General features: G+C 43.6%; 2 protein-coding genes across 14 annotated transcripts; one reads left to right on the top strand and one right to left on the bottom strand.

The window, feature by feature from the left end:
- Positions 1 to 582: 582 nt before the first annotated feature.
- rfx1a (regulatory factor X, 1a (influences HLA class II expression)) lies at positions 583 to 12,382 on the top strand. 13 transcript variants are annotated; one of them, XM_068579540.1, is made up of 19 exons: positions 583 to 705; positions 2,059 to 2,438; positions 2,661 to 2,770; positions 2,857 to 2,952; positions 3,187 to 3,474; positions 3,654 to 3,751; positions 3,874 to 4,297; positions 4,954 to 5,135; positions 5,741 to 5,860; positions 5,984 to 6,120; positions 6,327 to 6,445; positions 6,733 to 6,839; positions 6,976 to 7,127; positions 7,811 to 7,908; positions 8,277 to 8,426; positions 8,872 to 9,080; positions 9,708 to 9,861; positions 9,949 to 9,994; positions 10,097 to 12,382. In XM_068579540.1, exons 2-19 carry the CDS (start codon positions 2,078 to 2,080, stop codon positions 10,255 to 10,257), a joined length of 3,012 nt encoding a protein of 1,003 aa, XP_068435641.1. In that variant the 5' UTR covers positions 583 to 705; positions 2,059 to 2,077; the 3' UTR covers positions 10,258 to 12,382. The 13 variants fall into 13 exon arrangements, with proteins under 13 accessions (XP_068435641.1, XP_068435637.1, XP_068435643.1 ...); XM_068579536.1 differs by having other exon boundaries at positions 583 to 732; XM_068579535.1 differs by lacking the exon at positions 583 to 705 and adding an exon at positions 852 to 992 and having other exon boundaries at positions 3,874 to 4,246; positions 4,960 to 5,135.
- Positions 12,383 to 13,322: 940 nt separating this feature from the next.
- On the bottom strand, positions 13,323 to 21,262 carry LOC137787218 (far upstream element-binding protein 2-like). The gene is made up of 18 exons (XM_068579544.1): positions 21,071 to 21,262; positions 20,172 to 20,274; positions 19,890 to 19,949; positions 19,352 to 19,388; positions 19,176 to 19,228; positions 18,999 to 19,070; positions 18,806 to 18,863; positions 18,332 to 18,503; positions 18,058 to 18,156; positions 17,880 to 17,978; positions 17,661 to 17,763; positions 17,149 to 17,270; positions 16,658 to 16,951; positions 16,457 to 16,566; positions 16,235 to 16,323; positions 15,680 to 15,886; positions 14,815 to 15,023; positions 13,323 to 14,664 (listed from the first exon to the last, which is right to left on the bottom strand). Exons 1-18 carry the CDS (start codon positions 21,197 to 21,199, stop codon positions 14,656 to 14,658), a joined length of 2,025 nt encoding a protein of 674 aa, XP_068435645.1. The 5' UTR covers positions 21,200 to 21,262; the 3' UTR covers positions 13,323 to 14,655.
- Between the last annotated feature and the right edge of the window lie 1,752 nt (positions 21,263 to 23,014).

Raw genomic sequence — 23,014 nt, 5'->3', positions numbered from 1 at the left:
ATGTTATTGATTCATTTTTATTTTAGATGTGTTTTCAGTGAGATATTAATGTCTTTGTATAGTGATTTTGCTGTTGTTAACATTACTGCCGCTGAAACAAAACGTAATTATATCTAAATTAGAAGTAACTTCGTAGTTCTTGACATGGCTGAAAAGGGAGCAGTGAAGGGAGGGGTATGTTGTTGCTTTCAATCTGCAACCTCACCACTATACATAGAAATCTCTCTATAAATGTCCATTCATCCATCCATTATCAGAACACGCTGTTGTACTTACTCGTCTTCACATATTAGCTTATTTAAATATGTTTGTAATTTCTCTCTATTAGTATTTTGAAAATCAATTAATTTATTAACTTCTTCATTTACAAAAATTGCAATTGTGCACCGCCAAGTACTTCCTTGAACTATATTGAGTCTACGTGACACGTGACAATCGAGCACTAGGTACTTCCTGTGACGCGACTTTCGTCTACAGGGCTCTGGTGGAAATGCGTTGTGTGACTTTAAGACAATTTGGCAGCACTCAGCCAATCAGAGCGAAGGAGTGGGGGGAGGGAAGGGAGCGGGTGGGTAGCAACAGTTGCCCTGGTGAGGACGAAGCGCCATAGCCACGGTAGCCCTGGCGACAAGAACCCAGCAACGAGAATCAACAACAACAACAACCTGAATCCGCCATAAAAAAATAAAAGAAGATATTTAACCGGTGGGAAACACACACGTGGATACAGAGGTGAAGCTCTTTACACACATGGGACATTTCATTTCCTATAATGCTTCAACTGAATTGTGCTATTGCTTTTTCCCCTCCGTCTTCCCTTGTTGTTTCAGTAGCCATAACGGGTAACTGCCTCCCAGTGTTAGGCGAGTTTAGCCTGCGAACCAACGGTCGTTTTTTGGAAAATAGGCGATTTTCGGTCCCTGAATGGGGCCGTTTCGGCCACAGACGCATACTCAAGCAGGCCGTTGTTATGGCGATGTCAAATGCAAAAGGTACAAAATGGCGGTTGTTGTAGAGACCAGCTAGCTCGGTAGCTTCGCGTCAGTAGCTGTCACGACAGGCTCGTGCTCGCTGCTGCTGAACATTAATGGAACGAGCGACCAGTAACGGACACTCGTCTTTTTTAACGGTCATTTGCAGTCATTCTGTGGCGGTTTCGGACGTTTTTATTCAGCACCCGAAGCCTCCCATCCCTCCTCCTTCTCCTCCCCCATCAACCGGCACAAACCCACGTCCTTATGTAGCATTACATGACGGGAAGGAAGACAACATTAGGATAGTCCAGTTAAAAGTGTCACTACACAGACAGGAGACACGTCCTTAGTCAGGGCAGACTAACTAACAACTGAAACATCGTCCTCGGCGATGGGGAGTTGAAGGCGGAGGCAGGTAGCGGACATTTAACGTTTGAGGGGCGTGGCGAGAGAAGGCGTTCTGCAGGTGCTTTGCAGGTCCGAGTCCAGATTAACGTGTTTCTGTACAGATTTAGATGTGTAATCACGTGTCGTATTGCTAATTGACATACAACGTCAATGTACATATACCATATTACACATCTAAATCTGTACAGAAACACGTTACGTTTTTTTTCTATCAACCTTTGTGGCTTTATTATGGCATTGCTCTTTCCTCTTCCTGGGTGGGGCGTATAATATATTTGAGTTTTCAGTCACAATCATTCCCTTCCTCTGTGCTAACGTTATCTGTTTTCAGATGAACAAAGACGCGAGGTTTTTAAGTTAGTATCAAGGCTATTGTATTAAAATGTCTCTAATGTTAATCATTATTTTCCACTTACACTATTAAGATATCCTGCAACAAATATCACTCATTGTCCATGTAATTTTCCAAGTTGGACTGCTTACTCCAAAATATTATTGTGTTACCCTCTAGAGATAATTTATAAAGTAAAATCTTTGCTCTTACCTTCAAAACTCTGACTAGATGTCTATCTAATAAACATCTACAGGATCCGTCCTGGAACTCATTCTGAAACATTCGGCGCACCTCTTTTATATACCAGAAATGCATAACTAATCATTAGTTTCTTTTTCCCAGTGTGATTTCCAGCCTTGTAATGGCCACCTCAGGCTACGTAGTTGAGATCCAGCCAGCGGCTCAACCCCAGGGTGCTGGTGTTACTGTGACAGCAGGTCAACCTGACGACAGTTCTAGCCCTGAATCTGCACCTCAGTTTCTGGCTGAGATTCAGGCTTCCGTCGCCACTTCCACTATTGTTGCACCCACTGGCCAAACTACTCCCACTGATCAAGCCACCTCCATCACCACTCCGGAGCCTGCAGATGTCAGTCAAGCCCAGTCCACAGCACAGGCCCAGCCTCCTCATACACAGTATGTAACTGCAGAGATCCAGGGCTCACCCACACAGTCTGGAAATGCGCAAAGCACTCCTCAGTACATCGTTGTTACAGTCACAGGTAAGGACATACCATTATATGCCATTGGGGCAGAAGTAGTACACCCATATTTTAGTTAAACAATTAAAATAACTATTGTTATTTTAATTGTGACTTTTGTCACAATTAAAATAACATTTTATGACTATTGTGACTTTCAAAATGGCAGCATATCAACAACTCCATGAAAGTAAAATAATGTAACCAATGTGTGAATGTATTTACATTCGCTTTGTCCTTCAGAGGGCTCCCTTCACTCAAGTGACAGCTTGTCAGACTCCAGCTCACCTCCAGCTGTGGTGCAAACAGGAGTTCCCACGCAGGTTGTTCAGCAGGTACAGGCTGCTCAACAGGTAATATTTGCATGTACCCACAAACACATTTTAAAATTAAGTGTTGCCTTGACTCCTAAAACTATGTATCATCCTTATCTCTGAAGAGGTCAGTGGTGCAGGCCACCTCCCAGATAGCCAAGACTGAGCCGGGCACTCAGCTCAGTGTCACCAGTCTACAGCCTGTTCATATCAGCCAGGAGGTCAGTCACACACACACACACACACACACACACACACACACACACACACACACACACACACACACACACACACACACAAACACACATCAACACAATTCGTCATTGGTGGTCAAATATGATGTCAGACAATAACAAAAATGTGACATTCAAAACTTTCAAACTTGATCACATTTTGGCTTAGTATTAGCCAACTAATCACATCTGTGGTCGAACCCTACTTTTGTGGACTTCCAGTTCCCCCCTTGTAGTGAGATGACAGCGTTAGTCAGGAATACAAATCTAGAAGAGTGGCAGCTTCAACATGTGATAGGACAGCCAGAGTGCCAGGCCATGGTATCAGCAGACTACATAAGTGAATGCTGCAGCAGGCCAATATACCTCCCCATGGACTTCCTTCAGTATTACCAGTCACTGCCCTTGCTATCTGTTTATGCCGAGAAAGAGATAGGAGGAGCCCACCCTGCAGTCACAAGCTCAGGCCTCGATCAGCCACCATCGCAAACTACAACCACTACTTTCCAAGTAGGTCAGGGACACAAGGGTGACTGTTGCTATATAGTCATGGGAACAGATAATATATGTGTTATAAAAGAAATAAACTGAAAGATGTTCAGAGGATTGTTAGGCAAGATACAGTTGATGTGGTTTAGCTAGGCAGAAAATGACTTATTGGATTTTTGTGCGTGTGTGTGCTCACTTAGGTCCAGCAGCAGCTCACACCAGTGCCCGTGCAACATGTCTATGCCAATCAAGTGCAGTATGTGGAAGGAGAAGAGACGAACTACAGCACCAGTACCATGTTAGAATACAACTGTCTATTAATAGCTAACCCATGTCCAGAAAGGTTTCCCTTTTTTACAGTTCAAACACTTTTTACAGTTTACTTTGTTCGTAACACATGTTTTCGTGTCTTTCATCCAGCCGTTCCAGCGCCTTTCCCTACACTGACACCCCCTTATATACCCAGACCACAGCTGCCCAGTATTATGAAGGTCAGCCAACTTCAGGCTCACAGGCTTCCACCCCTGGCACACCTCTAACGGTCTCTGTCACTGCTGGCACAACAGGGGGTGTGTCAATGTTTGTTGCCCAGCCCACCAGTGCAGCAGGGGGAGGGGCCACCGTGGTGACCACAAGTGGCACCACCAATGGGGCAGGGGATGGTCCAGGCACCAACGGGGGCGCAGCAGGCAGCTATGTGATCCAGGGGGGTTACATGCTGGGCAGCAGCAGTGGAGGGGCAGCTGGCAACAGTCAGAACTACTCGCACACCGCCCGCGCCTCCCCAGCCACTGTGAGTATTACAGAGGGCGAGGAGGGTAGCGTGCCGTCGGCAGACAAGAAGGTATGCAGAGGCGCCAAGCGCAGGAATTTTGTTCTCGTTTTGTTCTCATCCCCACGACCCTTTGGTGGCGCATACCGATGATGTCATAGTTTTGTCCTGTGGAAAGCACAATTGAAACTGTGGAGATTTGTATCGGGACCCGAAAATATTATCTGGGGGTGATACAATACTTTGAGTATTAATCACATAAAGATGTGCCGTAGCCTACAGTATTTTAAACTGTGCTGAAATAAAACAAAACTATGGCCTCATCGTTTTCATATCATTACAGTGTTTGTGATGAGGGGTATTTTTTATTTGCCTGAAATGCCCCAAAAATGTATTGTTCATCCCAAATTCATCCTATTGAACCCCACATGATAATAGTAACCAATCTATGTTTAGAAAGCATCCCATCAGTATTGCAGGTTATTCATTGCATACCACATTTGTATGCCACGGCACGCAAACAAAGCATTTGTGTTTTCATTCCTAACAGATCGACAAACTGTAACTGTGAATCAATGTACCATATCGCATGTACCATATGGCTGAAAAATGTTTTTTGCAAATACAAGTGCCTATTTTTGTGTGTACATATGTTAAGCTTCCTGTTTGTATCTATTGGTCTTGCTAACTGCACCAGCTGTTTCCTTTTTTCATTGCCTGCGTGTCAGGTACAGTGGTTGCTGGACAACTACGAGACAGCTGAAGGAGTGAGTCTGCCACGTTCCACCCTCTACTGCCACTATCTGCTGCACTGCCAGGAGCAGAAGCTCGAGCCTGTTAATGCTGCATCGTTCGGGAAACTCATTAGATCTGTGTTCATGGGGCTACGCACACGACGCCTGGGCACACGGTAAGATGGGTCATCAGACACCCAGACTCGTGTACAGAAGACACGATAGTCCACACACCCAGGGGTGCAAATACACACACACCTGTACCCCTTTCATACACGGCTGACATGATAGGGTTGTTTATATTGATAGCTAATGAGCTGATTTTTTAAATGTATTTGATGGATATCAAATGTTGGATATCAACATGACATCACAGAGAGAGCTGGCAAACAGAGAGGAAACACTTACAAACTTACAACAGTCATGCACATTTGTAGCACAGATCCTCTTTATACACACACTGCATGATTCATATGCATTTAGACCTCCATTAGTGGACACCCTGTAGGAGAACAATAAAGATTTTTGTAGGAAAATAAATAGAGCTCTTTTGAGCATTGCAACATGTTTTATGGTGGAGGAACAAATGTGGGTAGAGATGAAGGCAGACAGCGTGTGTGTGGGTGTGAGTGAGTTTCATAAAGGAGGGAAGAGTGAGCTAGTGAGGTTGACTTTTTAGAAATGTTTTTCTCATATGGGTTTGATGAAACAATATGATATATTTGGTTAGGGTTAGGGTAAAAGAAAACCAGATTAAAACATGTTAATCTGTTCCTGACAGGGGTAATTCGAAATACCACTACTATGGGCTGAGGATCAAGGCCGGTTCTTCTCTTCTCCGCCTGATGGAAGACCAGCAGCATCTGGCCATGAGGCAGCAGCCCTTCTCACAGAAACAGAGGTGCACACACATCTATTGTCTGTCATCACCATCAAATCATCTCACGGTTCCAAACAACTGCTTTATGATGCTTTATGATATCATGCATATACCCTATCTTATGGACTATGTCCTGGTCCCTAGCAGGTTGAAGCCTGTGCATAAAGTAGAGGGACTGACCAATGGGACAGCAGCCGGAGCAGGCCAGCAGCAACAACAGCAGCAGGGGTCAGGGCAGGTGGACATCAGCACCCAAGTTCAGCAGTACCAGCAGTTCCTAGGTGTGTACGGTGTAAACAAATACATATGTCTATGAAAATGATGGTTTATCTAAAAGAAGATGTATGAGTCTGATGGTAATATTGTACAAAATACACATACAACATATACATACAACATACAGTGTAATACAAAATGATTTACAGTTATTTATGATAATAATAATAATGTGATTTCTCTTTGAGTATCCAGTGTTCTTGTGTTCCAGATGCATCCCGAGCTCTCCCAGATTTCCCCGACATCGACCTCCAGGGGAAGTCTCTGCCGGAGGGAATCGAGTTGGAGCACATAAAGAGCTTTCAGCTGCTGTACAGAGAGCACTGTGAGGTAAGTGAATGAAAGGTAATCCGTTAGCTGGCGGGCATCCATTGAGTATTTATGAGTTTTCTATCTCGATGTTAGTGAAACAGGGGAAGCCTACTTTAAATAACAAAACCCTGCGTGACTTGTAGAGTAGGACAGCTTACTGAAAAATAAGAAGACAAAAAATGGGTTCAAAAATACACAGCCAACATTAGCCAGGAAAATTGTTAAATCATGTCCTTGTTTTTCTCACTTTGTGTCGGTCTTATTGATCTTGTGATAATCTGAATGTGCTATGTGTGTACCTTCAGGCCATTCTTGATGTGATGGTCAACCTGCAGTTTACCCTGGTGGAAACTCTGTGGAAGACCTTCTGGAGGTTCAGCCAGAACCAGGCTGGAGATGCCACGTTGGCTGTGTGAGTGGTCAAAACTTAAAGGCAAATTATCAAAAATCTGTGCTAACCAAAAGTAAGAATATTCTCCTCGTGCAGTAGCAGCACCAGTTCCTACAGAAAGCAGGTAATTAAAACTAGCATGCACGTGTGTTGGCAGTCATGACGAATCAGAGAAGCGCCTCCCTAAGTCCTGTTTGGTGGTGCTGTGCAAGTATGACCCGGTGCTGCGCTGGAGCCGGGACTGTGACAACAGCCTGTACCAGAGCTTGGTGGAGATCCTCATCCCTGATGTCCTCAGGCCCATCCCCAGTAAGGCTTTACAAGTGTGACCATGCAGTCGAACATACAGTATGGTGCAGCGATTAATATGCAATTACTGCTTGCTGAAATACTTTGACCTCAAAAGCGACCACACCGAAAATACTTTTAAAATAGAAAAAAATATATGTATATGTTTGGCATTTGCCATTATATTATTTTTGGTAGTTGTAATAAAAATAATTAGAGCTGCCTTCGCAGCGCCTGTTTCTATATATACAGTATATGCACATAGACAGTCATTATTTAACTCAGTGCCAAATTTAACCATTTACCTGTGAGAGAACCTAATAATCAACCTATTTTTTGACATATAATAGGAATCAACTTTTCCTTGATTGAAACATTTGAAACGATGGACTGGCCCTGTACTTGGGCTGTAGAAACTCCCTGAGGGTTAGTCAGACTTATAATTTAATTACTTAGAACTATGAGAAAGGATCTTTCCTTCCATTCTGACACACTATTGCCATGACCTCTGTGTTTGTCTTCCATGGAAATTAGAATGCACGTTGCCAAGAAATCTGATTTCCTGCAGGAACGTAGCCATGTTCACCATGCGTTTGATAATTCTTTTTCCTAGTACAATCTCAGGGCATAAACAAATTTTAAAATACTGTGAAGTGACCAGTATTGAAGTCTTTAATCCCCTTTTTTCTGTTTTTTGCCCTTAGGTGCCTTAACTCAAGCCATCCGTAACTTTGCCAAGAGCCTGGAGAGCTGGCTGACTAATGCCATGATGAACATCCCGGAGGAAATGGTCCGCATCAAGGTACACTCCCCTGTTTTATGAGGCATGAGGCATGGAGCAAAGCATTTTCGGCTTGCAGGATCGGCCATAATGAAATCTTTTGCTGAGCTAATTTTATGTAGAATAGTCCTATCAATTGCCCGCTCATTTTTGGTAAATCATGCAAATCATTTGAGTAGAAAATAACAATTATTCCTGATAGAAACAGTGTATCTTTTTTTTTCTTACAGTATAAATGGACAATTGTATCTACTGAAGTGAAGATACAGGGAGCCGCAACAGAAGGGCTAAAGAGCCGCATTCAGCTCCGGAGACATGGGTTGCTGACCCCTTTATTAGATGGTAGAGATATTTGTATGTCTCAAACTTCTCTCCTTGTGGTCTCTCAGGTAACATCGGCCAATGCATTTGCCCAGACACTGCGTCGCTACACCAGTCTGAACCATCTCGCCCAGGCAGCCCGCGCTGTTCTCCAGAACACGGCCCAGATCAACCAGATGCTCTCCGACCTGAACCGCGTCGACTTCGCTAACGTCCAGGTCTGTTCGGTCTCTGAACGCTGTGCGCTGAGCACTTACGTCGGTTTCACCTGTGTGTGGTGTAATCTTTCATATGTTTTAGTGTTGCTCATATGCAACAATTTCTGCTGTGGCTTGTGGTTTTGATGCAGGAATCATTCTGTTTTGTTCTGAAACCTTCCTCCCCACGTAATGTAAATCAAGCCCTCTTGCTTTTTCTCAGAAGCTCTGAGTTTTTCCTCTTCCCCCAATGAGTGAAGAGCACATGGTTAGATACAGAGCTCTGAGCCTGGGAGTGGTTTAGTGTCTTGTTAAAGACAATTTGTTAGAGAAGGTATTTCAAACTTGAGTCTTTTGTTTGAAGAATAATCTGTCTTAACATTCGGTCACCTTGCCGCCCTCTGCCGGTTCTACAAATGCCAGATGTAACTGCTTCTTACTGACGCATCCTGTCCACCTTTTGCAGGAGCAGGCTTCATGGGTGTGCCGGTGTGAAGACCGTGTCGTCCAGCGACTGGAGCAGGACTTCAAGCTGACCCTCCAGCAGCAGAACTCCCTGGAGCAGTGGGCTGCGTGGCTGGATGGTGTCGTCTCCCAGGTGCTAAAGCCCTACCAGCAGAGCCCTGCCTTCCCTAAGGCCGCCAAGCTGTTTCTCCTCAAGTGGTCCTTTTACAGGTGGGATGAGAGACATCTGGACATTCTAATTTCATTAATTTCATTACTTTCTTGATGCTGTGAGATTTAACTACAAGCTTTTGTTCCACAGTAAATTAGTAAATGATATGCTCTTACAGTCACTAACAGTGAATCACTGTTGTGTGTGTGAATGACTTAAATTCATAAAACACAATTGTTGTTAAAAGGTTAACTGGCATTTTGTCAATCAAGTGACTAAAGAGAGGAATGCTCGTACCACTGTCAAAGATCACTGTAATAAATGTGTTACCTCAACTTTCACCGCACACACACACAACATTAAATCAGTATATTGAACTTGAAACCACATTTAAGCTGTCAGGACCACAGTAATAATCTGATCCGCACTAACTATCAGGTTTCATTAATTTCAGCTGCGTGGATGAATATGTCAATTCACTGTCGGGCATTATAAAACAAGAATTAGCACTATATATATATATATATATATATATATTAATATCTATGAATAATGAAGTGGATGACTCTCAACTTTGTCAAAGTGAATTACTGAGAAATACTTCCAATTTGTGGTTCAGGGGAAGAAGTATTGGAATCACAGTATATATGTGTACAAATAGCAACTTCCTGATCTCTGCTCTCCAGTTCCATGGTGATCAGGGACTTGACCTTGAGGAGTGCAGCCAGCTTTGGCTCCTTTCACCTGATCCGCCTGCTGTACGATGAGTACATGTACTACCTGATAGAGCACAGAGTGGCCCAGGCTAAAGGAGAAACCCCCATTGCTGTCATGGGAGAGGTACTGAAGCACATACACGCATCAATTAACTCAATATTGTCAGCCTTATTTACAATAATGACACATTCCCCTCTTGTTTGTCATTAGTTTGCCAGTTTAGGCCGGGGTCTCCATCAGCTGGATCCTGACAAAGGTAGTTTACACTCTGCTCTTTGTTTCTACTGTATTCCAGACAAACCGCGGTCAGGTTTCAAGCATTGTTCATTACTAACTCATTTGCCCATGTCCATCCCAGAAGAGGAAGAGGAGGAGGAGGATGAGAGTGACGATGAAGGTCAGGAGCTGTCTCTTCCCTCGGACGCGGTCTTGCTCGGAGACGAGTCCCTGGAGCCGCCCGCCAAGCTGGCCCGAATGGACCAAAGAGTCCTCTTCACAACTGGATCGGTGGACAACTAACCACAACGTAACACAAACAGACACATGTTCATTATATTGAACACACACACACACACACACACACAAACACACACACACACACACACACACACACACACACAGATGTACAAAGAGCACTAATTTATACACTTGACACATGTATATAGATCTTGTAAATGTGTGTGCATATTGTAACTGTCCCACTTGTTTACGCACACACAATCAAAACATTGCTGTTGCTGTTGCATTGATTCAAAACTCAGTCGTTGGCGCTGCAATATGATGTGGCTTCACGACCCAGAGAGAAACACAAAGCATTTTAACCCTCAGTCGTATTGATCTGTAAAAATGAAGGCATGTTTTGTTTTAGTTTTTTCCTCTCGCATCTCAACCTGTAGCCTCGCCGTCTCCTTGCTGAGGAGCTACTGCTCACCCTCGATCCTCCTAAAACTTTCACTGCCGTATCAAAGTGGTCTTGAAAATACTGTGACGTGCGTGCGTGTAAAGGTAGCTTCTACAGGAGTTGTTACTAATTCATTGAATACTGTGGGAAGAAGATGTGTTATTCAGGAGGGAAGAGACAATTTGGAGGGACAGCCGGCGGTTGGGATTTTTGAGTGGGTTCGTTGGTGTGTGTGTGTGTTTGTGCGTGCGTGTGTGTGCGTGTTTTCTGTTTTTGCACTGGGGGTCACATCACTCGCTGTTACTTCTGGTGGCTGATGAACATGCTTTTCCATGATGGAGTGAGTGTGTGTGTATGAGAGCGAGAGAGCAAGAGAGAGTCATGCCAAGTGTTGACTGTTTTCCTCTGTATATACTGTATTTTCTAAGGCATTCAGGTTTTGATTTGGGAGACTGTATGTAGATTTCCTGTGATTTGATTTGCCTGAAAAGAAAACGTTCTTGTGTTCTTGGAGTGCCTGTCGCAGCTACACACACACTTGTAAAGATAAAGCTACGACTGTAGAATCGGGGCTCCCATTAGTTGCTGCAAAAATCCTCTCTCTCTTTAATTGAACATCTGGTTCCGCGAGAGAGGTACTGTACGTATCATATTTATTTGTTCCTATCCATCCAATAAGTTCCTCTGTGGCCTCATTTTCCTTTGATATATCATTTTCCTGCCTTATTTCAATATACTTTTCAGTGTGTATGCCAAACCTGTGTGCTTTTATCCCAGAATCCATTGTTTTTAAATGATCTTTCTACGTTTTAAGGACTGTGCCTGAGTAAGAACGGTGATGTACTTATATTCTACTGTATATTTATCCACTATTTTGAATTTTGTTGTCACTAAGTGAACCTCTTGTGCAGTGTATGGTGCTGTGTTGTCACACATTGTAAGCAACCTTTGTGTGCATTATTGCTTTGTGATTGTACGTTCAGTTATCAATCCTATATCATATCTGATGACTTTTTCCACAAACAGGCTAAGGCCCTGCCTCTTTGCACATATTGAATATTGTCTTTAAAACTCTGACAGTTACCTAAAACTATTTTTTGTTCAATTTCTTTAAAGTTTTAGGTGTGTCTTTTATTGGTGGAGTGCAGGTGTCAGATTTCGTGCGAACATCTCGTACCGCTCCGTGTGGTTCAGTGTGGTGAGAGGTGAGATGGCTCTTTCTGCTTAGTCCTCTGCCGACACTCATCTCCCTCCACTGTGCTTTCATCTCACTTGTGTTTCCACCCTCCTGCCAATGGCTTTGTTTTGCTTCAGACATTCATATTCTTAAACACTGTTCGTCGAGATTGGTTGTCGTAAACATGTCATTTTGGGGATTTTTGAGTACAATGTCTTTAAAGAGCTGCAATGCTCACGTTTTCAACAAGCATTGCCTGTTTGAAACCAGCACATCGTCCTTTAAGTGGAGTCCAATGCTATTCCAGCTGAGTACATATCACTCCAGTCTTTAAATGATCTACAGCAAATAGAATGGCCATCGGTTACCTGGTAAGAAAAAAATGTTTAGTCATTTTTTGTGTGCATTGTTTCTCATGTACAAAACTAATTGAGAAAAAAGATGTTCAGTGGCAGTGTTTTATGAATTTGGTCTGCTATAAGTATGACTGTGCCTTTGGAGGTGGTAGAATGCAATTCAGATGTTTTTAATTTTAAAGATATAAATTAAAGAATTTTTAAAATTGCCCTCTTGCATATTTTTTTTTTATAGGTAAAGCTAAAGTTTTCATTCGTGAATACAACCAGACGTCAAACGGACGGACTTCCTGGCTCGTACTCGCACACTCACGGTTATCGCTTCTGCTGCAGCGCACAAAGTGGGACACTGGAGGAGAAACCACAACTTTATTCAGGCGGTTATGAAACCAAACAATGCTTGTGTTGTACACAATTACAAATTAAATGTGCTGCCAATATTAAGGGTGGGAAAACTGAAGATGCTGCATTACAGACAAATGTGTGAAACCCCAGCATTGTGTGTTTTCCATGTCATGGGTTCAGTACACAGTTTGTCTGATGTGTTATGGCACAAATACATTCCTGAGGTTTGAACGTCTCATCCACATACAGACGGCTGGAATGACTTAAACCGCCAGACCAAACTTGACACACATTTTTATTTCAAAAAGAGATCTTTAAAAATAGTTTTGTCAATATCTGGGTTTCATCTTAGCAGGACTGTGGGATTAATCTGCAGAAGACCAATAGTGACATGCAGTGGTGATTAATCGCAACTGCTTTTGTTCTGTCCGCACACCAGGCTTTGTTTTATGTACATACTGTTTGTAATAGAAAACGAAAGACAACAAAATGTTCAACACACATTTTACAGTAATCAACATTAGCCTCAATTTAATTCAGAGTATTGCTGCTGGTGGTCATCTATTAACAATATCAACACTGCTGCCAAAGGCAGGCTCACAGCTGCCATTCAGAATACAAGATTCATACCTGATACATCTCTAGAAGTCAAAACCAACAGCCATATATTGCTGACTATATGCACATATATATACATATATATATATATATATATATATATATATATATATATATATATATATATATATATATATATATATATATATATATATATATATATATATATATATATTTTAAAGTGAGACACACTGGAAGACTACATTTTATTAACTGTAGGAATGGAAAATAAATCAACACATTCTTGTTGGCATCCATAAAAACCAAAGCATATTTAAGAAAAGCAATCGCGTGCAACCTCGAGATGAAACTAAATCACAGGCTGGTTCAAACGTGTCGTGACGATATTCTTTACATGACCTGCAGCTATATGACCTACAGAGGGCAACAACCTCCAAATGAAGGTCACAACATGTCCAACTGCCTAATCGCACCCGAAGAATATAGGATTACTAAAATAGACCAAATTCTTTAAAAACAAATTTTTTATATAATTTATTTTTCTGTCTCCCCTGAATGGACTTCTCAAGATGCAAAAGAGGTGCTTGAAAAGCAGATGGTGTGTGAAAACAAAGCAAAATCAACCGAATCAAGGACAGCAGTCTTAAATCACGGCAACACGAAGCCAACGTACTGCTTCACGCCGTGATCCTCACACACTGGTGCGAATTTATGGCAGAGCTGTGAATGGGAAGCCATTTTCACCTGGTGCGAGGCCTATAACCCCTGCAACCTTTTAAGGACTCTCTGCCTGTCATGGCCCCCCAAATGAACATGTTTTCACATAACTGGCATGTCACCATCAGAAGAAGCCGCTCTGCAGGTGAAAGGCTGTGCTGCTCTTTATTGGGTGCTTTAAGTTGAATGGGAAGTGCGTTCCAGCAGTTACGACTCAACACTGTGGAAGTCCATCTCGTCAAACTTGTTCGTACAAAATACTGCAAAAGGATCCAATTGTACACAAGATGTCATACCATGCAAGCCTCAGATGAGGGGAAAAGTGTGTATTTCAATTTTTCTTTTTAAAGTCACGACATTGAGCAAATTAAATAAGCTTCAAAAAGGATTTCTCTGACGTACCAGATACACAACATGATTATAGTCCTAATAGCTATGTGCAGTTCAGGAAATACAACACAGGGGTATGAAGTGCCATAAAAATGGGTCTTAAGAAGTAAATAAAAAGAAGATGAGACATCTTTGTTGGCGAGCCCTCCGCAGTACACGGTAAACGTGTCATGGCTTCCATGTTCATAACGGCATATATAAATGTATGCAGAAGCTTTGAGAAGCTGTGGAGCTCTCATGGAGGGATTATCAGTCTTCTCCCTCCCCTCAGCAGCAAAAGCACTAGAACGTTTGTTCAGTTCGTATTTCTATTAAAAAGTATCCCGGTGGTGTTTGGTGGCGAGGACAGCTTTCATTTCCCCTCACGAGGAATTAAAAACAGGTTTAATCCTGGCCTCGAGTTCCGGGTCGCCTCCCTCGTCCCCGCGTCTCTCCCTTTTGGCCGTGAGCTCTCACTGCGTCTAAAATACAAACGGTTGAGAGGAGACACATCTTTTGTGTGAAAAGGATCAACTTCTCATCATGAAAATGTATTCAGATGGATGAAAGGGAACGCCGTGAGTCAGATGCAACGAGCAGGATGGAAACCCCGCCGGAGCCTCCGTACCAACCTGTCCTTGCTGGGCGGCGGGTTGCTCGCCGGCGGCCTGTCCCGTCGGTCCGTAGTACGCAGCCTGCTGCCTGTAGTACTCCGCCCAGGCTGCGCTGTAGTCCGGCTGGCCGCCCGGTGTGGCCGCCGCCGCCGCCGCCGCCGCCGCCGCCCCTGCTGCTGCTCCTGGGGCTGCAGCTGCTGTCCCGGGAGCAGAGACGCCTGCCTGAGCTAGAGGTGACAGACAGAGGAGACATGTTCCCGCTCACTACGAGAGACCAGTAATAGTTCACCTTGGAGAACGACACATTCTGCACGTCCCAAATCCATATTACATTCTCGCTCTCAATCAGGCTTTGAGTTTGCAGCGAGGTGTTGGAGTGACCAAATGTAGCAGGATCATACCAGCCAGAATGCAGAGGATGATATGAAACCTTGAGATGACTTTGAACCAAAACACTGTTTTGCTTAAAAGGTAAATTTAACCCTTTGTAAATGGGCATTTAAGGCCATATATTTACTCAACTGTTGGTTCTGTTCGTTTCTAACAACAGCAGCCAACATTAGCACTGACTGATCAGATCAGAGCGTATGTATTTATGTATTTGCAGTATTACGAGTGTCTGTGGTGACGTTCATGGATAAAACACTTTCTCTTCATTGTGTATACACACAAAAATGATCTAAGCACAAACTTCTAAACGCCTGAAGCTCATGTGTAAGAAAAAAAAATTCCAAAAAAGAAAGTTTTTCACTCCAATATAAATGATAAATTATTCAAAATGACTGTTCTGATTGAATTATTTATATAGTTTATGTAATGTCAATCATTGGTTTGCTCCCTAACAGCAGACAAAGCGACAGAGTGTGTTCCTGTGCAGCCTCACCCATCTTCTTGTAGTACTCCTCCCAGGCCTTGGTGTAGTCTGGCTGGCCCCCCGGCGCCTGGGCAGGCTGGGCCTGGTCCCCTGAAGTTTGGGCACTTCCAGCTGGGTCAGCGGGGTACTGGGCTGGCGCAGCCCCTGATGGCTGCTGGTAGTACTGAGCGTAGTAGGCTGCCCAGGCTGCATTGGGGTCATTGGCTGCTGCCTTGCCTAGAAAAGATGCAGGGTGGAGGGTGTGAGGTCCTCATAGGGTGAGGGTGAGCCCCTGCTACTGGCCTGGAGACCGGGCTTGGAGACCAGGGGGGAAACAGAGACAGGGTTAGCCAGAGCAGCTTAAGGTAAAGACATCGGCATCTCATGACAACATTTCCATCAGTACTCCTGTTGACCATCCCAGACTTAGAAGAAGAAATGTCATCTGAAATGACTGGGAAGGTAAACACTAAAACCTAAAGCCTGGAATGAAAGTACCGTAGCAGGTTGAAGCGTTTTGACCCAACATGCCAAAGACTGCAAAAATAAACTGAGCCATCCCTGAAAAGTCAGAAGGTGACTCACTGGGTTCATGGGGGGCCTGGGGCTGCCACTGCTGGAAGGTGTTGCTCCAGCCTTGAGGGGTGTACTGCTGAGGACCTGGAGGGCCCCCGCTGAGGAGGAAAAGAAATGCTTCATCATTAATAACCTCTCAGGATCATCACCCTGACACAATGACAAAAAAAGCCTCCTTAAAAGCGACTGGAAAGCGATACGAATAGCTGCACATGAGTCGTAGCTACTCACTGTGGCGGTCCGGGCGCCCCAGGCGGTCCGGGGTTGTATGGGTTGGAATTGTAAGGGCCCATTGGACCGGCAGGACCCGGCGCCCCTGGGCCGATGTGACACAAAGGTCCCTGTAGCGCGTGACATAATCACACATCAAATAAAGAAGAACCAAAGAAAAGCTTTACTCGATGCTAACAAAAACGTAACAACGGTAAGTGCCTCGATCTTCTCCTCGATGAGCTGCTTGGCGTGGTCGATCTGCTGCGGGGAGCCCCGAATGATGAAAACCTTGTAGTTGGGATCTCCGTTGGGGGGCGGCTGTCGAGAGATTTCCACAAAGGCCCCCGTCTGCTGGTTGATGGACTTGACGTTCTCTCCTCCCCGGCCAATCACGAGTCCACACTTGTGGGCCGGAATAGAGAAGGTCAATTCCCCTCCAGGGGGACCCCAACTGCCTTGTCCCCCGCCTCGACCCCTGTTGCCTGCAGGCATGCCTGGAGGACCCGGGGGACCCTGTGGATGGAGAGAGAAAGCCTCGGGGTAGGATGACATTCTCCATTGTTTTACTGCGGATCTGTCAAAGGCCTGCTGCCGTATATTTACTGGTATTCACAACTGATGAAGATCAGCATCGTAATCATGTGATGCTTTTGCTAGGGTCTGTGTGAACAAAAGCATGTTTCAAACATTGAATAGAAGAGTAATCATACCCCTTGTCCCTCCTCCCTGACCCGGATGCTCTGCAGCAGGTCGTTGATGATCTGGGCAGCGTGCTCGCAGCGGTCAGGGGGACCGCTGATGTGGGCAATTTTCTCTGGACCGGTCCCGTCATCTGTGAGAAAGATTAAAATCTTCATAAAAAGACACCTGTGGTTCTGAGAGTCAATACCCAACTCAAGAGCTCCCACGAGCCGTAGAGATGGAAGACCAGTTCAACACGATGTTGTCCTTTGTAACACTAGATTTTGGAGGCACACCCATCACTCAGACATAGTGATGGGTGTGCAATAAAGCACCTTCAGTCAATAGAAAAGCGAGAAAAAAAAAAGAGCAAGACGACACCTGGCCTGCACAAAGTCATGTGAATAAGGCACACAAAGTGTATCTACTGTCTGTTGTCTCTTGTTTGCATTTATTATTCTGTAAAGCTGGAGGCCCCACAAGTGTCATTTAAGGTTACTTCTTTATGAATCTGTATATGTATGCTCCTGAAAGCCATCACCTTGTTTGAACTGTATCCTAACTCCAGCATCATTCTGGATTTTCTTGATCATCTCTCCGTTGCGCCCGATGACAACACCGACTGAGTGTCTTGGTACAGGGATCTGAGTGGGAAACATACGTTTACAAAAAACAACTAATTCCATTTCTAATCTTTCTCACACACACACACACACACACACACACACACACACACACACACACACACACACAAACTCACATCCATGCCTCCCCCCATTCGGGAGCCGAAATCATTCCTTTCACTAAAGCCACCGTGGTCCCTCTCCCTCAGAATCTCCTGCACCATGTCCTGGGCTTGCTAAACAGGAAAACATGATAATTAGAATAAATGGCAACACAGCACCACACATGTTGTTGAGATGATTTCATAAATGTACCTGGACTTTGTAAGGCTCTCCGATAATGCGCAGGGGCTTGTCAACGTTGGGTCCCTGAGAGGCATCCTGAATCAGGATCATCTTCACCCCTGCACGCTCCTGGAATATCACACAAATGAAAATGATGGTCGTGTGCGTCTTCATGAAGTATACAAATCTATATTTTTCTTTTTAAAATATATATAAACTAAAATTGCCAATCTGAAAACACAACTTTTCAGTCCGTGTCTAAGAGATCCTTCAAGGTAGTAAAAGTAATGTCCGTGCGCAATACCTGTAGCTGTTTGATGGTCTCTCCTCCCTTGCCGATGACGAGGCCAGCCTTGCCGGCCGGGATCATCATCTCGTGCACCGTGCCGTTCTGCCCATTGGTGGACTCGGGATAAGAGGAAGGGGGTGTGCCCCTCCCTCGGGACACGATCTCATCCAACAGACTTCTGGCATTCCTGGCCAGGGCAAAGCTCACCAGTTACTGCACAGTCATTTTACTATATTATGTTATTACGCTGATATGTTGGCAATTGTAATTACAGGTAACCCATTTAAAAAATGACATTAAAGAATAGGGCTTCAAACAAAATCCATCATCACTAAGAAAATGTTGGATTCGACCAAACATGGTTTTCAAAAACATTTTCATATATGCCCTCGCTCCTATGATTGGGGAATACAACCCACTGAGTCATAAATCATATTTTATCATGCTTCCACATAAAACGACAATGAGCCCATTAAGTCTGACACTTACTGTATTGAGTCTTGGGAACCTGTGAGAGAGACGCACCTGTCTGGAAGGCCTCCGCTGTCTGGATACACACACACACACGGAGTACATACGAATGTGACATTTAAGTTCAGCATCAAAAGGAAAATACTGAATTGTAAACTATACCAAAAATGCCAAACTGTGGATAACCGTTTTGGCTAACTGCAGACGGTACCTGGCGCTATCTGAACCTTGCAACCTGACTCCTGTTGAATCTTATTGATCTGTTCACCTCCACGGCCAATAACTGGGGTCAAAGAAAGAGCAAACTGTCTGTTGTTGGTGGGTCACATTATCAGAAGGGGATCTGTTTGTGTCTTATATTGCAGAAACAGAGTTGGGCAGCACTCACTCAGTCCCACCATGCTGTCGGGTACGCTGTACTCCTCCGTGCTGGAGGCGGGTCTGACACCGTCAGCAAGCGAGGATGACGATGAAGAAAAAAGAGGCAACGAAATCAGACTTTCTGTTTGCGTTTTTGCAAACTTCTACATAATACGGAATCGACTGAAAGCGGTAAGATCTCACCTTTGTTGTGCAAGAGCAGCTAGCTGTGCACCAATAGCTGAGCAGGGACACCAGAAAAGAGAGAAAGGGAGAAAAACAGAGCACAGGAGAGGTTTTGGATTACTGATCATCTCTGAGACACACAGAGGAGGAAACACATGGACAGACGAGGGTAAAGGGGCAAACTACTAGAATAGAAGTACTGCAACGCCGTAAAATACACGTAAAATGTACTTCTATAGTCACACGGCACCGCAAACAGTGAAATCTAATCTCTGCATTTAACCCAAATTAACATTAGGAGCAACGAGCAGCTACTATAGAGCTCTGGGGAGCACCTTTGGGTTCAGTGTCTTGCTCAGAGGCTGCTCGGCAGTGCCCATGGGGAAAACTGGCACATCTCCAGCTACTAGTCCACGCGACATAGTCGGTCCGTGATAGGATTTAAGACAGCACCGACCCTCTGGTTTCCGAGCCCACAGACGCTACTGCCACCCCCCAAAAAAAGGAATCACAAAGCAAAGAGTAAACAGTGCATGAAGTAGTGGGATGAACTCACACAATGCAGTGGCTGAATCCAAGTCACTCTCTCCAGCCAGCTTCTTGCTCTCCGGTTCATCTGTCAGGTGAGGAAACAACAGAGGTCTACTGTGTGTGACGTGTCCTTGAGGACTGCAGAGAGAATACCTTCTGCATCTACAGACGTCATCAGGTGCACAATACGGAGGGGCTCAATATTTATATTTATTCATTTTTTGACAGACACTTTTGTCCAAAGCGACAAATGAGACATAAACCCCCAAGCCTCAGTAGATCAAGGAGTCTGAGCAGTCATCAGTACCTGCGTCCTCCAGCTGCCGTTTCTGCGCAGTGAATGCAAAGCCATCCAACGCAGTGTTGTTGTTCATGGGAGGACCAGCGTCACCCCCAATTTTAGCTGCGATCTGAAACACAAGTGCAACATTCACCAGGACAATTGAGCCAAGAGAAAACGTTCATTGTACAACTTGTGTATAAGTTACAGATCAGACTGAGCCTCGTACAACGGTCTGTAATCAGTATATATATATATATATATATATATATATATATATATATATATATATATATATATATATATATATATATTACATTACGGCCCTATCTTTGGTCTATTATCAGTTTAATGGTATATTCACTCTATCTTAGTTATTGTCTAGGCTTTGGCTTTAAATTCTATTTATTTCTTAACTATTTGATTTTGTTTTTCTGGCTTTTTTGCGAGTTGGCTGTGGTAGCATTGCTAATCTATCTATCATCATTGTTATTATTATTTTCATTATTATATAGATGTCATAACATAAGACGGTACGTAACGCGAGCTTTCACATTGGATTATTATACGTTGATGCACTGTTGCTTTTTTGTTGGCTAGTTTGATGAACTACCATCTGCATTACTTTTACATCAACCATCTCCACAATTAATTAGGTTAATATAATCTTGAGTCTGCATCCACAGCTCACTCTGGTGTGTTGAGGTTCACAGTATTGCAGCTCGCTGTCGGACAACAAGCACTGACAACACATAACTCAACTGTGCGTTTATGAGCAACCCTTCGGTCATGAACATAAAGTGAATACTGGAGATTCATCCACGTGTCACGTGACAAACCGTGTCACCAAAGTCAGGCTTCAAGCTAACTAGTTAGCTCGCGCTGCCTCCAACCCAAGCGCGTCCCTGCCCGTCACATCTACTCACCTGCCGGGCCCTCTGCACCGCGTCCGCAAACGCATCTTTTTTGATGGCACCTGCTCCGTTCCCGAGAGCTGTCTGTCCGCCCAGAGGGTCTCCGGATCCGAGCGGGGGCACCGCGTTGTACTCCGACATGTCGACGAGCAGACAGGCGAGCGGGCGAGGGCACGAAACCGAGAGCCGCAGCGGCGGTGGGAAGGAAAGTCATGAAACTAACGGGTCAAGGAAAACATCGGAGCCGCTACGGCGGCCGGGAAGGTGCATTCGCTTTTTTAAAAAAAATTGTATTTCATAAGATATCATGATATAATTGTCATAATATCATACATTTATTACAATATATATATATATATATATATATATATATATATATATATATATATATATATATATATATATATATATATATACACATATAAATAAACTCAAGACAATTTTCAGTTTTAACATTACTTGCTTCTAAGCAGGTGACGTTTTGTGTAGGATTCGACAGCTTTGGGGAACTTAAATGACAATAATGATATTGCAATATATAATATAATAGTAGTATAATTAGTCAAAGTAAAGTGACTCACCCCATCATAACTCCATAACTGGTAAAGGTTATGGAGTTACCACAAATAATGTTAAGGATTTTGTTGATTTTTATTAGATATATTTTTAAGAAGACATGTTGTATGTCAAAACTGCAACTTTAGTTAGTGAATTGGGCAAGATTGCCCCATTCTGCATTACATTGACATTTCTGTATTATATATTCTGTACTATACAATTAAAGTATTCCCAAACTATTCATTTTTTTGCTACTGCTTTTCAAGACAGTAAAGTATCAACCTGAACCAACACATATTGTTGATCTGTTGCTCTATTGGTTCCAAGCCAGTTATACGTTGTTATGACATGCACAATACAGAGAACAGGAAAGACGTGATCTCTGCATTGATCTAGTTTATTATTTCCCTTGAACATAACATAAATCATAAACGCTCATTTATACATACAGAAAATTAGCTGTTGAGACTAATTCTGAGGTAACTCCACTCACTGATAAACAGAAGTTGAATGGTGTAATTCACAACAGCAGTATTCAACATTTTATAATTGATATCGGGATATAGAAGGCTCCATTGGAGCTAGCTGTCATCTTCACAGCCAGTAGCGGTGGTTCCTCAGGTTCTTGGGCCACGGCTTTCAACATTCGGTCTATTAGCTCCTGCTCTCTGCTGTCCCACTCTTCTAGCCGGGTCAGCTTTGGTTTCTTCTTTTCCCCCTTTTTGTCTTCAGCTGCAAAGTAGTGGCCCTTGTTCCGTGATATCATGTCAATTATTTTCCTATACAGCTCCATGATTGAAATACCAGCACCAAAACGCCTGCTGCTGATAACATGGTATATCTGTACCCACACTTTTCCACCAGCCGTTTGAGGGCAAACCCTTATGCGGCGATGTGCTCCTCAGTGGACCTGTTGTTGAGCCAGTCTGCCCAAGTGAACATCACAATGCAGTGTGTCCGGACTCTCCCACCAAATGGCATCAAGACCTCAACCACTGCTTGGTAAGTAAAAGTCTTACATTTTTACGAAAAATCTTTCATTTCTTTATGTTTGAGACTCAGTTAATACATTTCAATCAAGAGTTCAAGGGAATGACTGATACAGATGTGTTCAGGACATCTCTGACTCCAGCCATATTGAACTAGGCTCCCAGATACTCATAGTTTTTGGTAATGCGATCAGTGGTTGGCTGGTCTCAGCTATTATTGGTTGTCAGCTGTCGACAAAGTTTCAGAACTTGTCTGAAGAACAATTAATCACACTCCTCCATCTGCACTACTTTGCACTTTTTGGACTACTGTCCTTTGTCTCTGTTGTCTTTAATGTCTTATTATATTTTTTATAGTTTATTGTATATCGTATGCCGTGTGTGTAAACACACATTGCCAATAATGCTG

Source organism: Clinocottus analis, unplaced genomic scaffold, assembly GCF_023055335.1.
Source record: "Clinocottus analis isolate CAN_PGR_092001 unplaced genomic scaffold, fCliAna1.0.p SCAF_16, whole genome shotgun sequence".
In the NCBI taxonomy this organism is placed as follows: Eukaryota; Metazoa; Chordata; class Actinopteri; order Perciformes; family Cottidae; genus Clinocottus; species Clinocottus analis.
This window is presented reverse-complemented; position numbering and strand designations above follow the sequence as displayed.